Source organism: Rattus rattus, chromosome 8 (assembly GCF_011064425.1).
Source record: "Rattus rattus isolate New Zealand chromosome 8, Rrattus_CSIRO_v1, whole genome shotgun sequence".
NCBI lineage: Eukaryota > Metazoa > Chordata > Mammalia > Rodentia > Muridae > Rattus > Rattus rattus.
Genome location: NC_046161.1, coordinates 90840440 through 90861699, shown reverse-complemented (window position 1 = coordinate 90861699; position 21260 = coordinate 90840440). Strand labels below are relative to the sequence as shown.

Sequence of the window (21260 nt, the reverse complement as noted above, 5' to 3'; positions counted from 1 at the left end):
CACTGACAGCTACCATCTGGAAACACTGGACTATAAGAGTCATATCAATGCCAGATCAGACAGAAGTAGACTCATTTCAAGTCACGCTGACGTAGACACAGCAAGATCTCAAATGTGAACAGAGATCAGAAGTAACTAGGAAATTCACCTAGTGACAGTACCAATGTTCATAGTTGCTACTTTCCCTGCAACTCAGTTATTTTTATGGTTTATTTTTAATATTTAATTATGTTGTGTTTTAGTAAAATATAACGTATACACTAATTTAGAATTTATCTTTCCCCTCACTTCCTGCAGCTTGATCATGACTTAAAACATGCCCATGAACTCCGCCAGGCTGCATTCAAGCTCTATGCCTCTCTCGGAGCAAATGATGAAGACATCCGGAAGAAGGTGAGTCTGGGAGAGGGGCGTCCCCCAGTCCTGACAGCCAGCAGGCAGGGAGTGACGTCAACCTGAAAGTCCTGGTGAAGAGCACTAACAGTGACTGAATATAATAAAGCAGAGTGACAAAGGCATAATTGAAGAATGAATGGGACCTGGATTTGGGGGGTTGTTTGTTTTTAGAACATAGAGTGGCATGGCCATGCTGGAATGATAAATAACTGGCCTGCTGATTGTGTCATTAATATGAATCATTATGTTGCACACTTTTGCATGTGTTCTGATAAAAATCATTTCTAGCACTGTGAAGCTTTAGACACTTTGAAAGATCTAACACTAGAATTGTAAATGTTATTTATTATTATACCTTCTAATGCCATTGAGAAATTCAAATCTCTATTGTATATTGTTCTTTAATAATGTGGCTTAGTTTTATGTTTTGATTTAAATTTTTTATTTTATTTTTTGCTACTGTGCAAGTTTAATGTGAATAAAATCTTTGTGGAATGATGATTTTATGTTTAGTGAGTGGTCATCTGAATTTTCCAGCTCTTCTGAAATGTCTCACTGGTACCTCACCCCCATGTTAGTCTGACACTGAACTCATGTCCATTATGGAAGTAGTTCTAGGTAAGACGTATAGTACAGTGTTAAATCCTAACCTGACTCCCCCAGTAAACTAAAAAGCTAGAATTTACAAGTCAAAAACTTACAATCTGGTACTTGCATTCCACACAAGAGGATTGCAGATATCAACCAGCCAAGCCACATGTCCTGTCATGAGTGGCTGTAGTAACATTTTTTTTATTGAACATGATGATTGACTGAGTCTCCATCTGTATTGGTATTTTAAGGAGGATTGTGAGAGAAATTACAAAGTATTTGCACTTACCACAATTCAGAGAAGAATTTTAGGCTTGTTAGCAAAATAAAGGAACCAGTCTTAAGTATTTGGATGAGACACTTGAAAACAAATCATCCTTGAAGAAGCCAAAAGAACAGTAATAGGACTAGAGTGTGAGGAACTTCCATTTTCACACCAGGTTAAGAAGCACAGCCAACAACAAGCTGAGTTTTCCATGTATCTCAGCTCGTGAGAGGCTTTTGACCTCTTAAAGTGTCTTTAGTACATGACTTGTAAATGTCACTTTTTAACACCTGTGATTTGCACTTGTGAACTCTTACTTCAAAGCAAACATTAGACATGTGGAATTACCTGTGTCTAACCATGGTTTATGGATGTTGACACGGAAATATTTTGTTCACTTTAGACATATGTATCACAAGAAACAATGTTTTGATGGTAACTCATATAGATTAAATTGATGATGACGTGGAGTGTATAATTTATGATTGAGTTATTAGGAAACAGGAGAATATTTTATATATCCTTACAGCTCCAAAAGACCAAGCCCTAGACTAAAGGGAGTTAGATAGATGGACCGTAATTGGAATAGGATGTTAATTTGTACTTCTTTGTACTTTTTTTGTCAATAAATGATTGTTTTGGAATTAATGACTTAATACGTGATACCGTGTTCTAGAAGTAATTGCAACATAACAGTCTAATCGATAGTCTACTAAAACCTGTATTCACAATGTGTACAAATGTCTGGTAAGGCTGTTGATCATTTCTGTAGAAAGATAACAAATAAAGAATAAGTTATAATTGTTTAAAAACTATAGTTTTTATGTGTGTGGTAAAGAAAAGTTCCTGTGCTGTTCTTCCATGATGGGATTATGTAGTGTTTGTAGGAAGTTACTTAATTCTGGGAAATTGCTGAGTAGTTTATAGTTCATAGAAGTCACTGAAGAAATTGTAAGTGAGAATTATAAAAAATATGACAATCTGCCTAAAGACTGGTCTTAGAAGTGGAACCCCTGTTTTCAGTGTGTACAAAGCGATGGCTCTTCCTTGAACGCATTCATTTTCATTCTTTTCACTGAAATAATTGTTTGGGTAGATTGAATTTACTTCTCCCATGAAATATTTCTTGCTCTTCTATACTTATGCCTTATGTAATTTGATTGTATTTTTTGTGTCGATTCTTAGTGTACACTGTAATTTTTTTTTACTATAGCATTTATACTTGTCAATATAGAGTTTCAGTGTACTGATATATGTGAATAATCTTGATAAGAAATTTGCAGGCTCCTCAAAACAAATTTTTATTTTTGTTTTTAGCATGTTTTAGCCATAAGGATAGTATGGTTTTCATATTGGAAACAGGAACCTACTTCAGTAGATAATATTTTCACAGTGTCCTATTATGGCCAGCTAATAAAAGGCAGAAGAAAAAATACAAGAAAACCAGAGCAAATCCCAGGCACAGTGAGAAGTAAACACAGCCATAAAGGAAAATGGCAGCCATCTCTCTTCTAGACCCTCCCCCTCCTCTCTTGGCTTTGAAAGATGGCGGAAGGTCTGTTGTGTTGTTTCTTGAGTCAGACAAAATTCAGTGTAAGACTAAACATGGTGTCCATGTCAGAGACTTGCCATCCCCTTTTGGAATCATCTCACTGTATTTCCATTAAAAACAACAATAAACCCCAGCTGTTCCTACAACTTAGAAGAACTCAGGAAATACCTGTTGACAAGAGTTGGGTATGGACTTAGACATCTGTCATTCCAACACTTGGGATATTGGAAGCTAAAGGTCATTCTTGTGTATAGTAATCTTGAGGCCAGTCTGGGCTATATGAGACCTTGTGCCTACCCTTTCCCCACCCCACAAAAAATTGTTGAGTAGGCATAGAAACAAAAATGCAGAAATAATACACAGGGTGATGTGTCATTTAGTATGATTGGGTCGTCCTTTCTCCTGTGCACAGCAAAGTTGGTGTTTTTATCCCTAGTTTTCATCGTTTATCACTTTGGCATACTTATTAATTTCTTAACTGCTGTAGTGTCTGGGTAAAAGGATAAACCAAGGCTCTGATTATGAGAGGGAAGGTGTCACCATTGGCTGGGTCAGGAAGAAAGAACAGCCCAAGCCAGTATGGGCTCACTGAGCTTCATGGTATTATACCTTGCTACATACAGCTGAGAAGAATGCAGACTATCTGTGATAACTTGCCAACCACCGTTTCTCGAGTGGATTATGTTAGAGAGAATAAGGACATGGACAGGAAGTGAGAGCTCCGTAGAGAGTTTTAGCTGTAACTAAATTGACAGTAATACCAAGTAGGCGTTAGCTTTGGTCTCTGAGGGGCAAGTCCAGTTCCTAATGCTAACACATCTTAGTGCTGGTCAGAAAGCTGAAGTTCAGCCCATGGGGCCGGGCAACAAGATGCAGAGCAATAAACTTCCATATGCAGGCATTGCCAGTGAACGCTTAGGACATTCAGAGCCAGCAGTAGCGAGCAGTCCTGTGGTTTAGAAGCCAGTTCTCTCCTAATGAAGACTGGAAGACCGTCAGTCACTCCATTTCATACCGTTGATCATCAGAGACATTAGAAACTGAACACCTGTTACCTCTATTTCATTCTCTTCAAGGAGCTAATGGAATGTTTCAGAAATTTAGGAAGTATCCATTGGAGGAAAACGGCCATGGCACACAATAAGTTAACTGCAGGGAAATTACTAAAGTAAGGATGTTGTCTCTGCTTTGGGGAAAAATTAAGTTAACATTAAAAAGGTTAATGAAGCAGCGATTGTAGTCGCTGTCCGTTCTGGGGCTCTGACTAGGCAAGCCTTTCAGAATGTTTCCTCTAATGTCTGAGTACTTGCTTTTTAGCAGATGGTACTTTTGATGACCCAGAATGTGAGCTCCGCGAGGGCAGGAGTTCTTTATCTGCTGTTCACTACTGCATTCCCAGCATCTACAGCTGCGCACAGTTGACGATAAACATTTGAAGAATGAATGGCCAGTGCACAGAGTAATCAAAGAGATGGGTGAATGAGCAGTGCTGTAGAATTACCTATTCTGTACCGGTTATCAGGCTTGTGTCGACCAGACTTGATTAGGAGCTGTCCCAACGCCTCCAGCAATCCTCCATGTAAGAGAAGAGAACTTTAAATGGAAGGAATAGATGTCTGCTCCTTATAGGCAGGGGCTTGCATTAGACAGAGTGTAGAGAAAACAGACAATGCTCAGCTTTCAAGAGGCAGGCAATCCCTAATTTCTTTTTTTTTTTTTTTTTTTTTTTTTTTTTTTTTTTTTCCGGAGCTGGGGACCAAACCCAGGGCCTTGCGCTTGCTAGGCAAGTGCTCTACCACTGAGCTAAATCCCCAACCCCATAATTTCTAAATGTCTACTAGCCTGGGTTATAGGTCAAAGAGAACCTATTTTATGTCAAAGTAATCTTGACTGTTGTCAAGTGCGGGAGTAGTGCTGGGGCTCGAGTTCTGAACTAGCATACCAAGGCCCTCCGTCCATCTTTAGCACTGCACGGTGGAGACAAGATTCTCTTCTCTGTGTATGATTTATAAAAATTGATAGAATTTACAATTATGAATCTGGAATAAACTTTCTAAGCTAAACATATGATGTAGCTTGTAGAAGGAATCAGCCTGTTCACTAGGGTGATCTTATTACACCTACATGAAGGATTTTCCCACTCAATGAATGTCTGTTGTGTTTTTAAAGGTCAGTACTGTCTTCAGCTATACATTGACTAATTGAACTACTGTTGTAGCTGCTCAGGAGAGAGACAGGCATGTAGACCGAGGGCATTTAAAACCCAGCCTTCATCCTAAAGCCTTAGTGAGCCAGAGGAGTGAGCCCGAGGCAGCATTTGATAGGGGCACAGGAGTTGTTTGGAACAAATGATAGTATGCCTGTTGTTTTGAATGAAATTTTAATCTAATTGCTTTGGGGATGTCACTTTTAATCCTTTTTAAGATGCTTTTTATTTCACATTTCAAGAACTGAGAACAGTTTTCAGTTATCTGGGGAGAGCTACAATAACCTTACACAGCCTGAGGCAAAGCAGCCAAGGTGGGGATGCTTTTTCCTCTCTTTTAAGTGACAGAGTCAGGCTATGTCCAGGCTAGCTGACACTCCTGGTCTAAGTGATGATGCCCCTGCCTCAGCTTTGTGAGTGGCTTAGACTGTAGATGACACCATTGGACTAGCTTCCTTTTGTCTTTAAATTGAACTTTAAAAAAATCTGAGTAGTATAAAAATGGCAGAAGAAAATAAGAAAAGAAGCAACAAAGAAAAACGAGAATCTCCTTCCTGCGCCTTTTCCTAGCAAGGAAGAGTCAACATGTTTAGCACAATGTTAGCCACATAATAAACACGCAGTAAATGGCATCGGTTGTTCGGTTACTAATTTAAAGTAATTTAAACCTTATCAGAGAAAAATAAACACCATATATGTCGTTTGTGTGTTATGAAGAAAATAATGAACATTTGAGATGTAAATATGGATTTATAATGAAGACAGTGACTTCATGATGTTAAACTGCTCCAATTGTCAGTAAGTCCATTTCAGAAAAGGAATTCTTACATTTTAGAAACTTACTCTTTCTATAATGAATCTCTCATTTCAGATTTGTTTTATAATAATTAAGATACATTTAAAAATCCTGACTTTTAAAACGTTACTTATGGTTGTCTAAGTGTTGCCAGCCATGATTGACACCTGATTCTATTGCTCCAGGTCATCACCGTTCCTAGAAAATGAATTCCCCAGCTCATTCACATTACTCCTCTGTTTCAGTGCTGTACAATTTTATAGGGTGTTTACATTTGAAGTCAGTTTTCATATTTTGTGCTTTCTTTAAATTTTGTTACCCATTCACCATGAAAAATTTTATCCTTTGTTCATAATTTGATTTTGTTGTTATTTGGTCTTTTGGTTAAGAGTGTAAATGACCATGAGTTTATGCTTTCATAGTTTTACAAGGTGTGATAGCACTAAATGGTTATTTCAGAAGCACAACATCAGATTCTGTGTTTGTCTCTGCAATTGGGTGGATATAAAGAATTCCCTCTGAGCCTTACTTACCTATGTATTGAAGCAAACACCTGAACATTTCAAGGGTTTTCCATGGCACGGATGACATAGCATCCTTTAGGATTTGGCTTTGCTGTAAATACAGCAAGTTTAGAGTTTATAATTTCTTAACTTAATTGGTGACTAAATTGTAAGTTACCTTCTTAAAGCTGACCTTCCAAAGAATTCTTAAAGAGCCCTGTGACACTCATTCGAGATGGTAAGTATTTCTAAAGAGAAAACCAGGATTCGTTACTTGTCCAAAGGGTGTAACCCTTGACCTCCAGCACACTGAATGTGTGTCATACTGTGTATGCACGGTAGACATACCTACACAAGAAAGCAAAAGACTTACCTCAGAACTTCATTAAATGGCGACATGGAGTTAAGTGTTTTCATACAGTTCCTGGTATGTAATTATAAGTTCTTTATAATTTAGTTAAAAGACAGGTGTTTTATAAAGCACAAAAATGGGCTAAAATAAGGTCTTTGGTTACATTCGTAAAGCAAACGGGCAACCTAGTTGGGTTTTTTTTTCACGAGTATTTTTTCTGGCTATGAAGTGCTTGGAGTAATTAAGTACTTTTAGATAGCACATCTTGAAAGATTGAGTTTGGGGACAGTCGGGGCTGTCTTTACAGTCTTTTCTACAGATACTTGTCAGTACAAGGGTCAGCAGGACAGGCCTGCACTGTGCAGCGCCTGCTGTAGGAATGACTTCTGCATTTTTAAGTGGTTGGGGAAGTACTTTTTGACATGAGAAGAAGACATTCATTTCAAGCCTATGTCTGTATGGTTCTTTCCTGTAGAGCCAGGCTCACTTGCCTTGACTTCCCAGGGCATGTTGAACAGTGAAGCCAAAGTGTGATCCCCGTGGTTAAAGGACTCACGGTACTGTGTGGCCTTTGCACAACGGAGCTCCCATTCTGTGCTGACACAGCACAGTATTACAAAACAACAATAACAAACAAACAGAAACCCACCATAAACAGTGATTCTCAACATGTGGGGGTTCAACCCTTTGGGTGTTGAACAACCCTTTCACAGGGGTCACCTGTGACCATCAGAAAACAGATATCTACATTACCATTCTAACAGCGAAATTACAGTTAGCAGCAGCAGTGAAAGTAATGTGTGGTTGGGGGTTCACAGCAGGAGGAGCTTACTGTATTAAGGGGTTGTAGCACTGGGAAGGTTGGGAACCAGCGCCATAAACAGATTTGGTGGAAAACTATACTTTTGGTTTTGGTCTGTAAAAGGCAGTGGGGCCCTACAAAACCAGGAGAGGGAGAGGCTGGTGGTTTGCCTTCGTGCACAGAAGCATTGAGCACCGACAGTATGATGTCACAAGATATCCCTATCGAGTTAATTCCGATATGTGAGTGGTGACGTCCTATGAAGGACCTTGAGCAAATGAGATAGCTGTGGCTTTGACTTACGATGTAAACTGTGCTGGATTCTGTAGCTTGGTCAGGAGCATTGCCTGAGTAAAATGCTGTATCCAGGAGAAAAACCAACACGAAGCATTATGTCAGAGGGTAAAATTCATACAGTCGACATCCATCTAGATGCGGTGTATTTTGAAGCCAGACTCCTTGTAACTAGGATGGGTATTGATTGAGAACTCGCTGTGTGCTGGGCGCTGTGGTGAGCTTTAGTGTGTCGTTTCTCTTAAACCTCACACCAGCCTGTGAGGAAACTGTTGCCAGCCTGGAAGCAATCTGTTCGATTAAGGTGGCAGCTAGAAATGCATCTTGTGTCTGCATTCTATCCCAGTCTCTCTAAAGCTGATGCCGTGCTCCTAACCAGTACATTGCCTAGGTACAATTGCATGCCTCTAATATAGTCAGTGATGTAAACTGGTAAGAAGGGTGATTGTTAGTCTAAAACGGGGACTTGGTTCGGATTGCATGGTGGGCATAGCTGATGGCAGAGCAGCACGTTGAGAACGTGAGAACGTTTATCAGTTTTCTCTGGTTCTGGTACTAGGTTCATTATGAGATGCATTTATTCATTTGTGTGTTTATCGTTCATGATATATCACCCGTGTGGCTAGTAGTGAAGAAAAGATTTCTTTATATCTTGTAAGTTTAAAACAGATGAGAGTCTTCCTAGGGTTTCGGAAGTGTATGGAAAGTCTTGTTTACACTGAAAACCAGTTTTGCCATGGTTAATTAATACATGCAGGATAAGAATACCTGTAGCAGGACATGATGCTACAAGCTAGTCAGTGCCTGGGAGGCAGGGGCAGGAGGATTATATATTGAAGGCACATAGCAGATCCCACAGTACGATTGTAATTGCAATGAACTGTTATGAAGGAGTTTGCAAAGGTCCTTTTTGAAGAACTTTTGTTGAAAGTTCTTCCACACATGGAAATAGCTGTTTCAGAAGTTTGGCTCTATAAAGTGGGCAGTCTTCATAATCTGGTTCTTCTGAATCAATTTTAGATGTTTTTCTGTGGGTGCCCTCTAAATGTGATTATATTGTAAATTATTTCTAGAGAGGAAATGCTCAGATGCCATCTCAATCTTTGGCATTTTTCTTTTAAATAATTTGTTTATTTTTATTCTTTTGAGGTGCTGGGATCAAACCCAGCATGTACATGCCAGGCAAACCATTCTACCACTGAGCTACATCCCCCGCTGGAGGCACTGTTCCAGCGTTTTCCTTTGTGGGCAGATTTCTTTTGGAATAGGTTTAAACTTGAGGTAACCTGAGATCCTTTCATCTTCGAATACTCACTACTTTGTCAGGCTGTAATGCTCATCAGTAGAATGTAAGCTACATAAAGGCAGTACCAGGACTATTACAGGTTAGGCTTGTGTTTGCTCAGTTGTGTGTATCTGGACCTTCATAAAGACTGTGAGATATATAGCTGTGCACATTTAGAATAAACTTTTTATGTTGTACAGTTCACATCCCTGGAGCAGTAAAAGGGGAGGTAGAGGAACATTTATTGCTTATTCGAATAGTTATTTATAATGGTTCTATTTATTTGCTAACTAAAGTAACTTATTGGTGCTTACATTCTGTGCTGATATAAGGCAATGATTGAATTTAAAAATTGAATTCCTGTTGTGATACTTTTTATAGATGTGTTGATTTTTTTTTTTTTTATACAACAGAACATTTTTGACATCATGTAACTTTTTTTGTCCTTGTTAGGGCATAAGAAAAAAAGTTTAGCTGAGAGAGAAAACTGTTACCAACATTTCTTCAATGTATAGAATATATTAGAGCCGTGTGTGTGTGTGTGTGTGTGTGTGTGTGTGTGTGACATGTGTGTGCGTGAGTGAGTGTGTGTGTGTGTGTGTGTGGTGAGTGTGTGTGTGTGAATGTGTGTGTGTGTGTGTGTGTGTGCTGGCAAGTGTGTGTGTGTTTGTTTGTTGTGGGTGCAGGTGCACGTCCATGCTTGCTCGTGGTGGAAGCCAGAGGTCACTCTCTGTATTCTCCTCCTTTGCTTACTACCCCTCTCTTTCCTACACCATTATGAAAGTCAGCCTTTCATTGACGGAGGTCTTACAGTCACAGTGCTTTTCTAGGTGAGGGTTAGAGCTCAAGTCAGTGTGCAGTGCTATCTCTAACAACACTTAATAGGCTGAAACAGTACAGTCCACGGCCTCTAGGTCCCTCCTCTGTAACAGGTCCTCCCTGTTATCCTTCAGGTCATTCATCTCCATAGATTGAAGAGGCTGTGTCCTGTGATACTCAGTTTGGCTCTAACTCTATACTGCTAGTGAACAGTTTGTTGTCTTTAGAACACGTCACAGAACCTCTGGGAACCTTCCTCACAGACTCATTTGGAATTAAGTTGTACTTGCCTAGTTGTAATGTACAATGGTGTACATTACCAGAAATGGCAGGATTGATGCTAAGACAATGACCACTTTGCCATCTACCCATTTGGCCCCAAACCCACCGCTTTAAATTGTTTGCAAAGTTTACTAATACCACCAGGAATCCATGAGGTTTGCTTTATGTAGTTTGCTTGACCTGTTTAAACATAGTTCAGAGTCCAAACTGAAGGGTATTTTGTTTTGTTTTGGTTTTGTTTTGTCTTGCCGTGTTTCTTTTGGTCTCGGAGGAATGTTTTATCATGAGTCTTCCCAAGGAAGAGTTGGATCTGAGTGTTTCGCTTTGCTTTATTTCTTTAATCTTATATTCCTGATCCTTCTAGTTCTTTATAAGCTCTCAGAAATGGCTTATATCCTGGACGTAACTGGATTATGAGTCTACTGGAGTTTGTTAATGAAGAACTAAAAGTTTCTCTTGCATCTACAGGCCATCTTTGGGTTGTTGACAATGGTGGCTATGCAGTGAACCGTCTTGGTGTTATTTGGTTCTGCTCTTTACTGTCTCTCTTAAATGCCTACAGGCCTTTGTTCTGGTGACAAAGATGGGATGTTCTCCCATCCTGTTCTACTAGATACATGCCCATTCCTGGAAGAATTGCAGTGATAGAAATGCTACAGTGTGCAGCTACTGACTGAAGACAGCAGTGCATCACTTAGGCCATTGACCTAAACCATCATCCATAGTTACATTCACAGTCCCTGCACCTAGAAGAAAAAAAAAAGACTGCTTCCGTCAGAAAGACAACCTGAGACCAGTACCACTGCTGGTTGGGTGTGGTATCTGCAACAGAGGGCAGTAAAAGACTCTTCAACAAGACCTGTGGGTCAGAACAGTTTCCAGTTCTACTTAATATTACTGTTATGTGCCATTCTAGATGCTATGACTTGGTCCCTTCGAAGCTTTGGAGCATAGTACTGGGCTCATTAAGAGGTACAATAGAGGACATGGTTTATTGCTCTTGCCTTTCCAATCCCGGATCTATAAGGCCATGTGGCACTCCCTAAAATTATCATGAGTCAGTGGACCTTGCCACTAGTCACCTCTAACTCCTTCACTGTTGACCTGGAAATGTGTTGTCCAGATTTCTAACCCTTTCCTTAAAGCCTTGAAATCACATTTTTATCCTCATTTTGGTCATGGTACTCACTGTGATATCCCTTTTACCCCTGCATACATGGCTTCATTACTCAGGGTGTATGTAATATTTTGGTTAGATCATATTGTTCACATGACCTTTCTGGATGCCCTTTTGGACTGCAGTTATGTTCATATTCTGATTTTGTATCATTTTTACCCTCTTATGGACTGGTAATCTTGATGAAGAAGATGAATCAAATTCTCGATTTCGAGCTTCCTAGAACCCTGGCAAGGGTCTGCTTTAGAACAACTTCGTCTACAAATCTACACCTACAGATGTCCTAGGAAAGGTCAGTTTGTGCCCAGAAGGAAAGTATCTAAGATAGCTTTACTGTAAAGTATTCAGGAATGAGGTGTGAGCTGCACCCCACTGTTACCGTGGCTACCAACAGCTCTTCATTATTCTCCCTGGGCTTGGATACTGTCTAGGAAGGTCATTGGCCGTCATTCCAATAGTGAAACCCCCATTCTTCCAAATAGTTATGGTTCCTGCCTGCCCTTCATTCGTGTTTCTCTCATTCTGTCCCCCTTAACCCCATGATCCTGTCAGTCCTTTAGATGCTTTTGCATCTGTAGATTCAAGCGCCCACAGCAGCACAGGTCACGGTAGTTGTTGTTCAGCACCAGGTTTGATGGGAAGAAGGAATCTCTTCATCACTACGGTTTCTTGAGTTTTAAAACATGCTCACTACTAGATACCCATATTTTCTGAATACGTGAGTACAGGAATGTAGGTGGGAAGTGGATTGATTGCCTTTCCTGGCTTGATGTATGTTTCGCTAGGCCTAAGTCAGTCCCTGGTTTTTTTTTTTTTCCCCTCTTGATTACCTTGCTTTCCATATTGCTTCTGAACAACACAGTGCTCTCGTCAAGTGAGACTGACTGTTCTTTCCCAATGATAACTTGGAATGGTTGCTGTGTCATTTTGCTGAAGTCTCAGAGAGGCAGAGGATTGCCTATGATTATATAGCAGATCACTGCATAACAACGTATTTTACACACTCCCCCACGGTTTGACTATCCACTATGTTATTCTGGTCTACACCTTATTCCCTTTCCCTGGGAGCTGTTTGGTTGTTGGCCTTAATAACTTGGGAAGGAGGTCACAGCCTTGATGTGGGGCCATAGTAAGCTTTCAGAATTCTCTAGCCCATCTCTTATATAAAATTAGAACTTTCATAGGCTAAGCCGTTTCAAACGTTTTTTTATTTTTACATATATTTGTTTGTAAGAAGTATTTACACAAGTGCTGTATGTGTACACATGGTGTGTATGTGGAGGTAAGAGGATAAATTTTGGAACGCATTTCCTCCCAGTGTGGAATCCAGGAATCAAACTGAGGTTGTTAGGCTTGTGGTAAGCAGCTTCGCTGCCGAGGTATTTTGACCTGTTGCTATATTGAGATAGTCTTTATTAGATGTTGTGATTGCTATACCATCCTGACACTTTGCAGCTTTACTTCTTTGATTAATGTGACCAGTGAACATTATCCATAATTCTCTTTTCAGTCTTGCCCATTCCTAGGCTTCATAAGCACCTGAAGTGAGAGCTGGTAGTGTTTGGGGGCTTTTAGAAAGTAATCCTGTGTCTCATTCTCCTATACACACATAGCCTCTGATGAAGTCACTGTGAATCTTCAAGAAAGAAATGGGGAAATGGTTGGAGTCATGGTAGAAGGAATTTAAGCTCCATGTACCCAACTTGATGTATTCAGTATAACAAGGTTAAAGAAAATGGGTAGAATGGAGAGGTTTCAGTAAGACGTGGATGTGGAGTCTTGCATAGGCTTGTTCCTACCACTTAGCCTGGATCACTGGGCTCCTGTGTTTGAGTTAGAGACCAGCTAGAGCAACACAGACAGACCCTAACTAAAAACAAAGAAATGTGGGCTAAGTCAAGTAATGTCCCATCGAAAAGCAAAAGCAAAACCTCTGTAATGTAGAGTTGAGGATAGAGGAACTAGGATATGATGGACCTAGAAAGAATTTGAAGTGGGAGATAGATACCACAAGAGATGGACATCTCCTGCAGGTGAGTACAGGGCTGGGGACCCAGTGGTGAAAGTCTGACAGGTGGGATTGTGTCTGCTGAGAAGCAGACAGGCATCCACATTGGCAAAGCCAGTAGGAGAGTCAGAGTAGCCAGCCTGAGAAAGAAGCACATGGGAGACTAGATGTTATAATGGAGGAGAGCATGGATGCTCATAAAGGTAAGGATGTGATTAAGGTTGGTCTGGCATAAGGAACATACACATTCTCCTCTTCCCGTTTTCTTTTTAAAAGATTTACTTATTTTGTTTATATGAGTACACTATAGCTGTCTTCAGACACCAGAAGAGAACATCAGATCCCATTACAGATAGTTGTGAGCCACCATGTGGTTGCTGGGATTTGAACTCAGGACCCAATCAGTGCTCTTAACTGCTGAGCCATCTCTCCAGCCCTATCCTTGTACTACATTTACACATTCTTGGGCTATTTAGACATTGTTAAACACTACAAAAATGGCCCTTCCTAACCTATAACTAAAGTGGGGGGGGGTTGCCCCACCCCATCTTTTCTCTCTCTCCAAACTCCAAATATATATATATATATATATATATATATATATATATACACACACACATATATACATATTTATACATATATATATATCCTTTCTGCCCTCCCTGTGTGTTATATGTACTTGTATGTTATGTATATGTGTGCAAGTGTTACATGTATGTTTGTGTGCATGTGTGTTATGTATGTGTATTGCGTGCATGCATGTATGTTATGTGTGTATGTACTATGTGTATGTTTGTGTTACATGTATGTGTGAGAGCACAGCCTGCAGAAGCTGGTTCTCTTCTTCCATTATGTGTGTCTAGGGGCTTGATCTCAAGTCCTTAGACACAGTGGCAAGTACTGTTAGCCACTGAGCCTTCTCTCTGGCCCAAGGCCTTCCCTGTAGATGAGTGTTTTACCTATATATCTGGTGGTACCACCTATGTGTGTACCTGTTGAGGCCAGAAAAGGGCATTGACTTCTCTAGACTGGAGTTAAAGATGGTTGTGAGCTGCCTGGTGGGTGCTGGGAATCAAACCTGGGTCCTGTGGAAGAACAGTGCTCCATCTCCGCCCCATGTTCTCTGCTCCTGATGGTAGAGTTCTCTGTACTGGCCACTGGTAATTTGAAATGACTTCCAAACATCCTGAGATTTATCACCACCTGTTCTAAAGTTCAGTTTCTGAATCTTCTCATTTCTCTCTAGTTTGGTGGTCATAAGCTTCAGCTTTGACTGTATACTAGGCTGCCTTTTTTTTTTTTTTTTTTAATAAAATACAGGTTCCTGTCTATGCAAGAATCTGATCCAATTGGTGTGTTCCAGACGTAACCGTCAACAATTTCCTCAGGGTATTAGTCTGTGCTAGGTGTTCCAGGCGAGAGCAATGATTCCTCCTGATGATGGATCATTTACGTTTAGAACTATTAACCAGAGCAGTATTATAAGTGTTTCTAAGTGCATGGACTCTGTGGACAGAAAACTCTCGTGTTGTTCAGAATCCTCAGTTTCCTACCATGTCAGTGAAAATTTTCATAATAGCACTCGCAGAAGAGATAACAGAAGAGTGAGATAACCAGAGAACACAAAACGCTTAGCATGACAGCTGGCACATTATGAACTCAACAGATACCCACTGATGGTATTGATGTTTGTGTGATCGCACTAACACTTCAATAAGAAAAGTCTGTTTTTCCATAGGCCCGTGCAAGTTTAACTTAAGTTCCTCTCCACACTCTTCATTCATCAGGACATGACCTAATGAAGACACATTTCAGAGTATCTTACTTTGAACTCTAAGAAGTCAAGCTTACTGATTGTTACGATTTCATGTACCAGGCCCTGGTGCTGTGATGGAGGATTACTTGTAAATATTTAGATTAGTTTACATTTGCTTGGTAAAGTGGAGGTGCAGGGTGGCTGTGTCAGATCCTGCAGATTTCATTCACTTGATGAGAGCAGTGTGGACTGATTCATTGTCATTCTTACAGGAAATGCCTCGTATTTTACCACATCCCCTCAGCCCAGATGGTTCGTGCACAGCTCTGTAGTGCTTAGGCCACTTAAGTCTTGTTTTAAATATCTTAAAACTAAAGAAACACAGTTGTGCCTGTCATTCATCCTGGCTCCTCCTCAGTGGTGCTTGCCCCACCCTTCTGGCGAGCTGCCTGCCCCACTGCAGAGTGATTGTCAAGAGGTAAAAGTCTTTTGTTAAAACCATGAAACTCTTAATGGGCATTAACATACTTGCATTTACAAGCAGTGAAGTTTGTCACCTTCGTGTTGTTATTTATGCAGCATTAACCTTTTTCTCCAGATCATTGAGACTGAAAATATGATGGACCGAATTGTGACTGGCTTGTCTGAGTCTAGTGTCAAGGTGCGGTTAGCTGCTGTCAGGTATGAGCTTTACGTGGTCTGAATAAAATCCCTTGCTCTGTGTTTAGCCTGTTTCCTTTCCGGTCCTTCACTAAGCACAGGATGCAGATGTTCCTGGAACGTATGCTCAGGTGAATCCATGCAGTGTGTAATGATACCTAACAGAACCTAGCCTCCAACGCCCGTGAGGTGTCTTGCTGTAGCTGACTTAGTGTCGATTAGCCATGCTTGAAGTGTACGTTCGTACTAGTGAAAAGCCAAGCAATTGATTTGACATGTGAGTTTTGGCTTCTTGGGAAGCTAATTTTGATCATTCTTTGTAGATGTTTGCACAGTTTATCCAGATCTGTACAGCAGCTTCGAACCAGTTTCCAGGATCATGCGGTGTGGAAACCTTTGATGAAGGTGAGAAAGTCACAGCAGTCAGCACAGATTCTGTGTGAGCTGAGCACCCAGGTCTAGGGATGCAGCGGACTCTTGGATAGAGCACTCTGATGGCGACCTTGAGACCCACGTTTTGAGCTTCTGCAGACTTAGAGAATATGGCTCTCAGAGGGTCAGCGTTTCTTGTGTGAGAGAGAAGCCCCAGCCTAGGTGTCCTTAGTAGCTTGAGCTCTTGGTACTCGTTTGGTCTTTTGTATGTTTAAACTTAAGTCCAGAGGTTTTCCTTGTAGCCTTTGGAGTTACAAAAAGGAAACAAACTGACTGTTTTTGGATATAAAATAAAATTTGTGCCATTGACTCTGCTTTTGGGGGTCTCTCATGCCAGGAGTAAGGAATTCAAGGCAAATAAATCTAAATTAAAACTTATAAAGGGTGCTTCCAGTTAGTTATGTAGCTAGTGATGTTAATTCTCATTCGGAACCACATCAAAATGGTCTTCAATCTTTTTCTTTTTTTCTTTTAATGTCTTCAATAAGTGTATACATTTCATTTGCTCAATAGATTTTTAAAATTTATTTTGATTCTTTTGGTTGTTGTGTTTGAGTGCTTAGTAAGCAAAGCTTCCAGGCAGGTTGGCCTTGCAAAATCTTTTATTATGGAGATCTTAGCCTTGCTTAAACTTTGTGTTAGAAGAGGAACATCAGTGCAACAGAAATAAGAGAAACACCAAGCAGATGCGAATTAGACTTCAAAGATAAAAAGAACAGAAAGATTTCTTTGTATGAGCAGAAATGCCATGAATGAAAGATGTAGGAAATGGCAAGGGTGCCTTCATGACCACCGTCATAATGGAGTGAGGGAGGCAGACCAGCAGACAGTGGCCAGGTGGAAGCTAGGTAGTGCATGTCTGAAGTCTTGGTACCTGGAAGGCAGAGGTGGAGGATCGTGAGTTGAAGGCCAGCCTGGGCTGTGCAGTGAGAGCTTGTTTTTGTGGGTTGTTGTTTGTCTTTAAAGGTGGAGTTGGATCAGTGCTACAGGCCTTGGGAATGAGCGCTGCTTGGTTCCCGTGGGAAAGCTTATCTCCTGGCAGAGCATGTGATTTATTCTCTGAGGTCTTGAAATAAGATGGTAGTCATTTAAGAAACAGTGCGAACCCTAGCGCTGCTTCACTGGCAGGCATGACAGCCTTGGGTACGTGGTCTGTGTTTAGGTTTCTGGAAGGGTGTCAAGATCAGCCTTATAAGGAGGCTGGCTCATCAGGACAAAATGTTTGCTCAGGTTCTCCTTTGCTGTGGCCCTTCCTTCTCAGCCTGTGACTGCACTTGTCTCTGAATTTCTGTTGCCCTTCTTCACCTATGGGACACATGGCCTCCTCTGAACTGACTCAGTTCCTGCTGGGCTTTTGTTTCCTGAAACCCTGAATGCCTTTCCACCCTGGTAACACATCACCTCAGGGTGTACCAGTTCAGTCAACAGAAGTCTGTTTCGGATTCACAATCTCTCACCTGAACCAGTGGAGCCAAGTGTGATGCCCAGATTTTGGGAGGCTCTCCTCAGTTAATATTTCCCTTTACAGTTTCTTCTTTTCCTTTTCAGTTATTCTGTTTTAATGATAGCTTGATCTTGATTTATTTATAATCCCTTCAAGACCTTTAACTGTTTTCTGTTTCCCAAAATAACTTCTTTTGTGTCCAGACCTTTTTCTCTGGTTGCTCAGCTCAAAAATCTCTGTATCATACACATCAAGGATAGAGCAAGGTGATTTCTGTCTACTTCTCACGGGGCAAATGTTCGACGAGCAGACTAGAAGAGTTTGGTACTCATGGCTGTACGTGGGTTTGACTCTCAGACCACGACTTAGTCACACATTTATATGATATCACATGCAAATACTCATACTCATTTTGATTTCTCATAGTTGAGAAGCTGCTTATGTATCTAATAATTTTTCTCATTTGCTTTTCCACATTTTAATCTGTTGATTAACTAGACACAATATAATAGCCATTTAATTTTAATAAAAAATTTCTGTTTGTGTTTTAAACTTCATATATGCACACCTGTACACACACACACACACACACACACACACACACACACACACACACACACACAATTTGTTGTTCTTCTAGGATTGAGCCCAGGGCCTCATTCTTGCTAGACAAGCCCTCTACCACCTAAGCTATGCGCCCCCCCCCCCAGTCCTATTTTATTAAAATTAGCTTGACAGCAGAGACGAGCTTCTGAATTGCAGTATTTTTCCTACATGTACTATCCAGTGTGAGAAGTCAAGGTGTAAGGTAATTGTTTAGGGTTTTGCTTAGTCATATATGACCTCACCTTTAGCATTTCAGAGTTAATGACACCGCCCTTTTTATTCTGTAGGTTTTACAAAACGCACCTGATGAAATCCTAGTAGTAGCGTCTTCCATGTTATGTAATCTTCTTCTTGAATTTTCTCCAAGTAAAGAGGTTAGTATTGATTTTTCTCTTATCTGACTAGAGTTTAGTCAATTACTGTTGTCTTTTTTCCTTCTTTTCTCCTTCTTTACTTTTTCAGGACAGAGTTTCTCTGTGTAGCCCTAGCTGTTATGGAACTTACTATGTAGACCAGGCTGGCCTCGAACTCATGACGATCCACCTGTCACTGCCTTTTGAGCGCTGGGTTTAAAGGCATGCACCACCACCAGCTGGCTTTTCTTGTTTTAAAGTGGTGCTTGGCATTGACATTTGGGCATCGAGTTGAACTCCTTCTGAGTTGTTTGCCTTGAGTAGAAAAGGAAGGGAATTACTTCCCATTGTTTTGTTCTTTCTGTCACAGTCAACTTACAGATGTTACAAAGCCCAGAGCCACTGCGGTAACATTCACCAAGCCTCAGCTGAGGCAAAAGGATTCTAAGAGCCCGAAAGTTTTAGGCCAGCTTGTTTATAAATGAATAACTAAAAGATATCACAATATATAGCTAGTAGTCTCTGCTGAAATTGCAAGTGAAGAAATAATTATAAAAATATAAGTAATAGACTGTTTTCAAACATTATTTACTAAAGACTTATCTTTGAAAACCAGGATTCTAAGTCATTTCAAGAGAGTAACTCCTTGCATCAGAAAATAATATTCAGTGGTCGTTGTTTAAGGCAGAATGAATGTAGGATTTTTTTTTCTATTTCTGTTTCTAACAGTTTCCTACATGTATAATGGATTTTAATGGGTTTTACTGCTGTTACCGTTTTTCACCTCCTCCGTATCTTACTGAAACCCTCCTTCTCAACAGGTCACTTTCTTGTCCTCAGGTGTGTTTTGTGTGCCACTCCTGTGTTTACTTAGAGTTGCTTACATGACCACGGATAGAGGTTATTTTCTAGAGCGTGGACAGCTTGGCTGTGGTTATACCACTGAAGGACATGGCACCCTTCTCCCCCAGTAGACCCACAGGAAGGGTGGAGCCGCATAGAGCCCTTCCCTTCATAGCCATGATGAAGTGTTGATCAGCATCCCAGTCTGTGCAGTCTTATGGGGGTACCCACAGCAGCAGTGAGTTTGGTAATGCTTATGTCATGTCCAGAAGATTCTTTCTGCTGCACGTTCCCCTGTCCTTTGGTTCTCATGTTCGTTCTGCCACCTCCTATTTTATACAGTGTTCCCTGAGGTTTGGAGGGGTCTCTTAAACTACAATTTATATTAAAGTTTTTGAGCTCATGACTTTTGCTCTTAATAAAGAAAAACAAACTTAATAAAGGATGTGTAAACAGCTTACACAGTTTTACTGTTACATTATCTCTGGGCCGGGCTTGCAGAGCATGCTTATATATGCACAGGAAATGGATTCAGTCTCCAGCAACAACAAAAAAAGTGTGTGCGTGTGTGTGTGTGTGTTGTGTGTGTGTGTCCCCATCCATCTGTCCATGCATCCGTCCATCCCTGTCCTTTTTTACAGTCCCGAGTTGAGGTTCTGTTGGTTGGACCTCAGGTAGTTAGTTTGTAACTCACTTTCTGTATTGAAGCATCTGCAGGCTTTGACTGATTCAGGACGGTAGCATTGCCAAGAGGAAGTTAGGAAGTCAGGAATGGCTACTGAACACTCGGCCCTAGAGGGACAAAGAACAGGGCAGGCTATCAGAGCCTCCAGTCCTCTGCCTGCAGTAGAGAACTGACCAATTCCAGATCGAGTTCCAGTCAGAGCACTCCAGCCACCTAGAGCAGCCTAGGTAGCTAGCATCTAATAACAAGATGTGGTGGATGAACTCAAGGGATCTGACTATCGTTTTATATTGAAATAAAAACCGTTCTCTTGATCTGGAAGGGAGAGAAATGCTACAAAAACATTGTTGGACCAGTTGGCAAAGTTGGAGTAGAAAGTTTATGTTGATAAAAGTATTGTTTTAATTTAATGTTAACTTTTCTGCGCTTAGTAACTATATTATGGTTGTCTAAGGATATCCTTGTTTTCAGGAAACACACTGAAATATTGGGGGTAACAGGCAGCAAGTCTGTTCTCTGTTTTCAAATGGTAAAATAAAATTAATAATGTGGATTAGGCATATAGAATGAGAAATATGACAAAGCCACTGTGACAAATGTTTAAAATACCATAATTTGAATATGTGATCTTCAGAGATGTCATCTTGTAAGGCAATGCCCTTTCCTGAATCTGTACTGCTGAAGTCCTTAAGAGCCTTCTAGTCACCAGGAACCAGAGAGTCTTTCAGTATTTATTAGTGGTGAGTCTTAATGCTGTGAAGCCAGGATTTTTACAGACTCTCCAGAAACCCATTTTCAGCTAGGTATTCAAACTGTAGTCAGTAGTTAGGCTGTCCTGGGCATAAGCTGTGACATGACTTTAAAAGCACAGTTGTGCTCTGTGTACATCACAGACAATTAGTGCTGCGAATATTCCAGAAACTTGCACTCTGCAGTGTGTACGGAATGAAAGGAGTAGGGAAGTAGGCAGTGTAGCTGTAAGAGTCTGTGAGAAATAGATGTGTGTTAGGATGCCTACAGACTGTGTGTGTGTGTGTGTGTGTGTGTGTGTGTGTGTGTGTGTGTGTGTGTGTGTGTGAGAGAGAGAGAGAGAGAGAGAGAGAGAGAGAGGCAGACAGACAGACAGACAGACAGACAGACAGACAGACAGACA

General features: G+C 40.7%; 1 protein-coding gene across 3 annotated transcripts in view; it reads left to right on the top strand.

Annotated features, from left to right (window-relative positions):
- Armc8 (armadillo repeat containing 8) overlaps positions 1-21260 on the top strand; it is a 93695-nt gene that overhangs the window by 52283 nt on the left and 20152 nt on the right. For all 3 annotated transcript variants that reach the window (XM_032910144.1, XM_032910143.1, XM_032910142.1), the window contains 4 exons: positions 298-393; positions 15683-15765; positions 16068-16149; positions 18514-18600. In XM_032910144.1, the coding sequence (XP_032766035.1) occupies positions 298-393; positions 15683-15765; positions 16068-16149; positions 18514-18600 (348 nt within the window). The remainder of the gene's footprint in view (positions 1-297; positions 394-15682; positions 15766-16067; positions 16150-18513; positions 18601-21260) is intronic.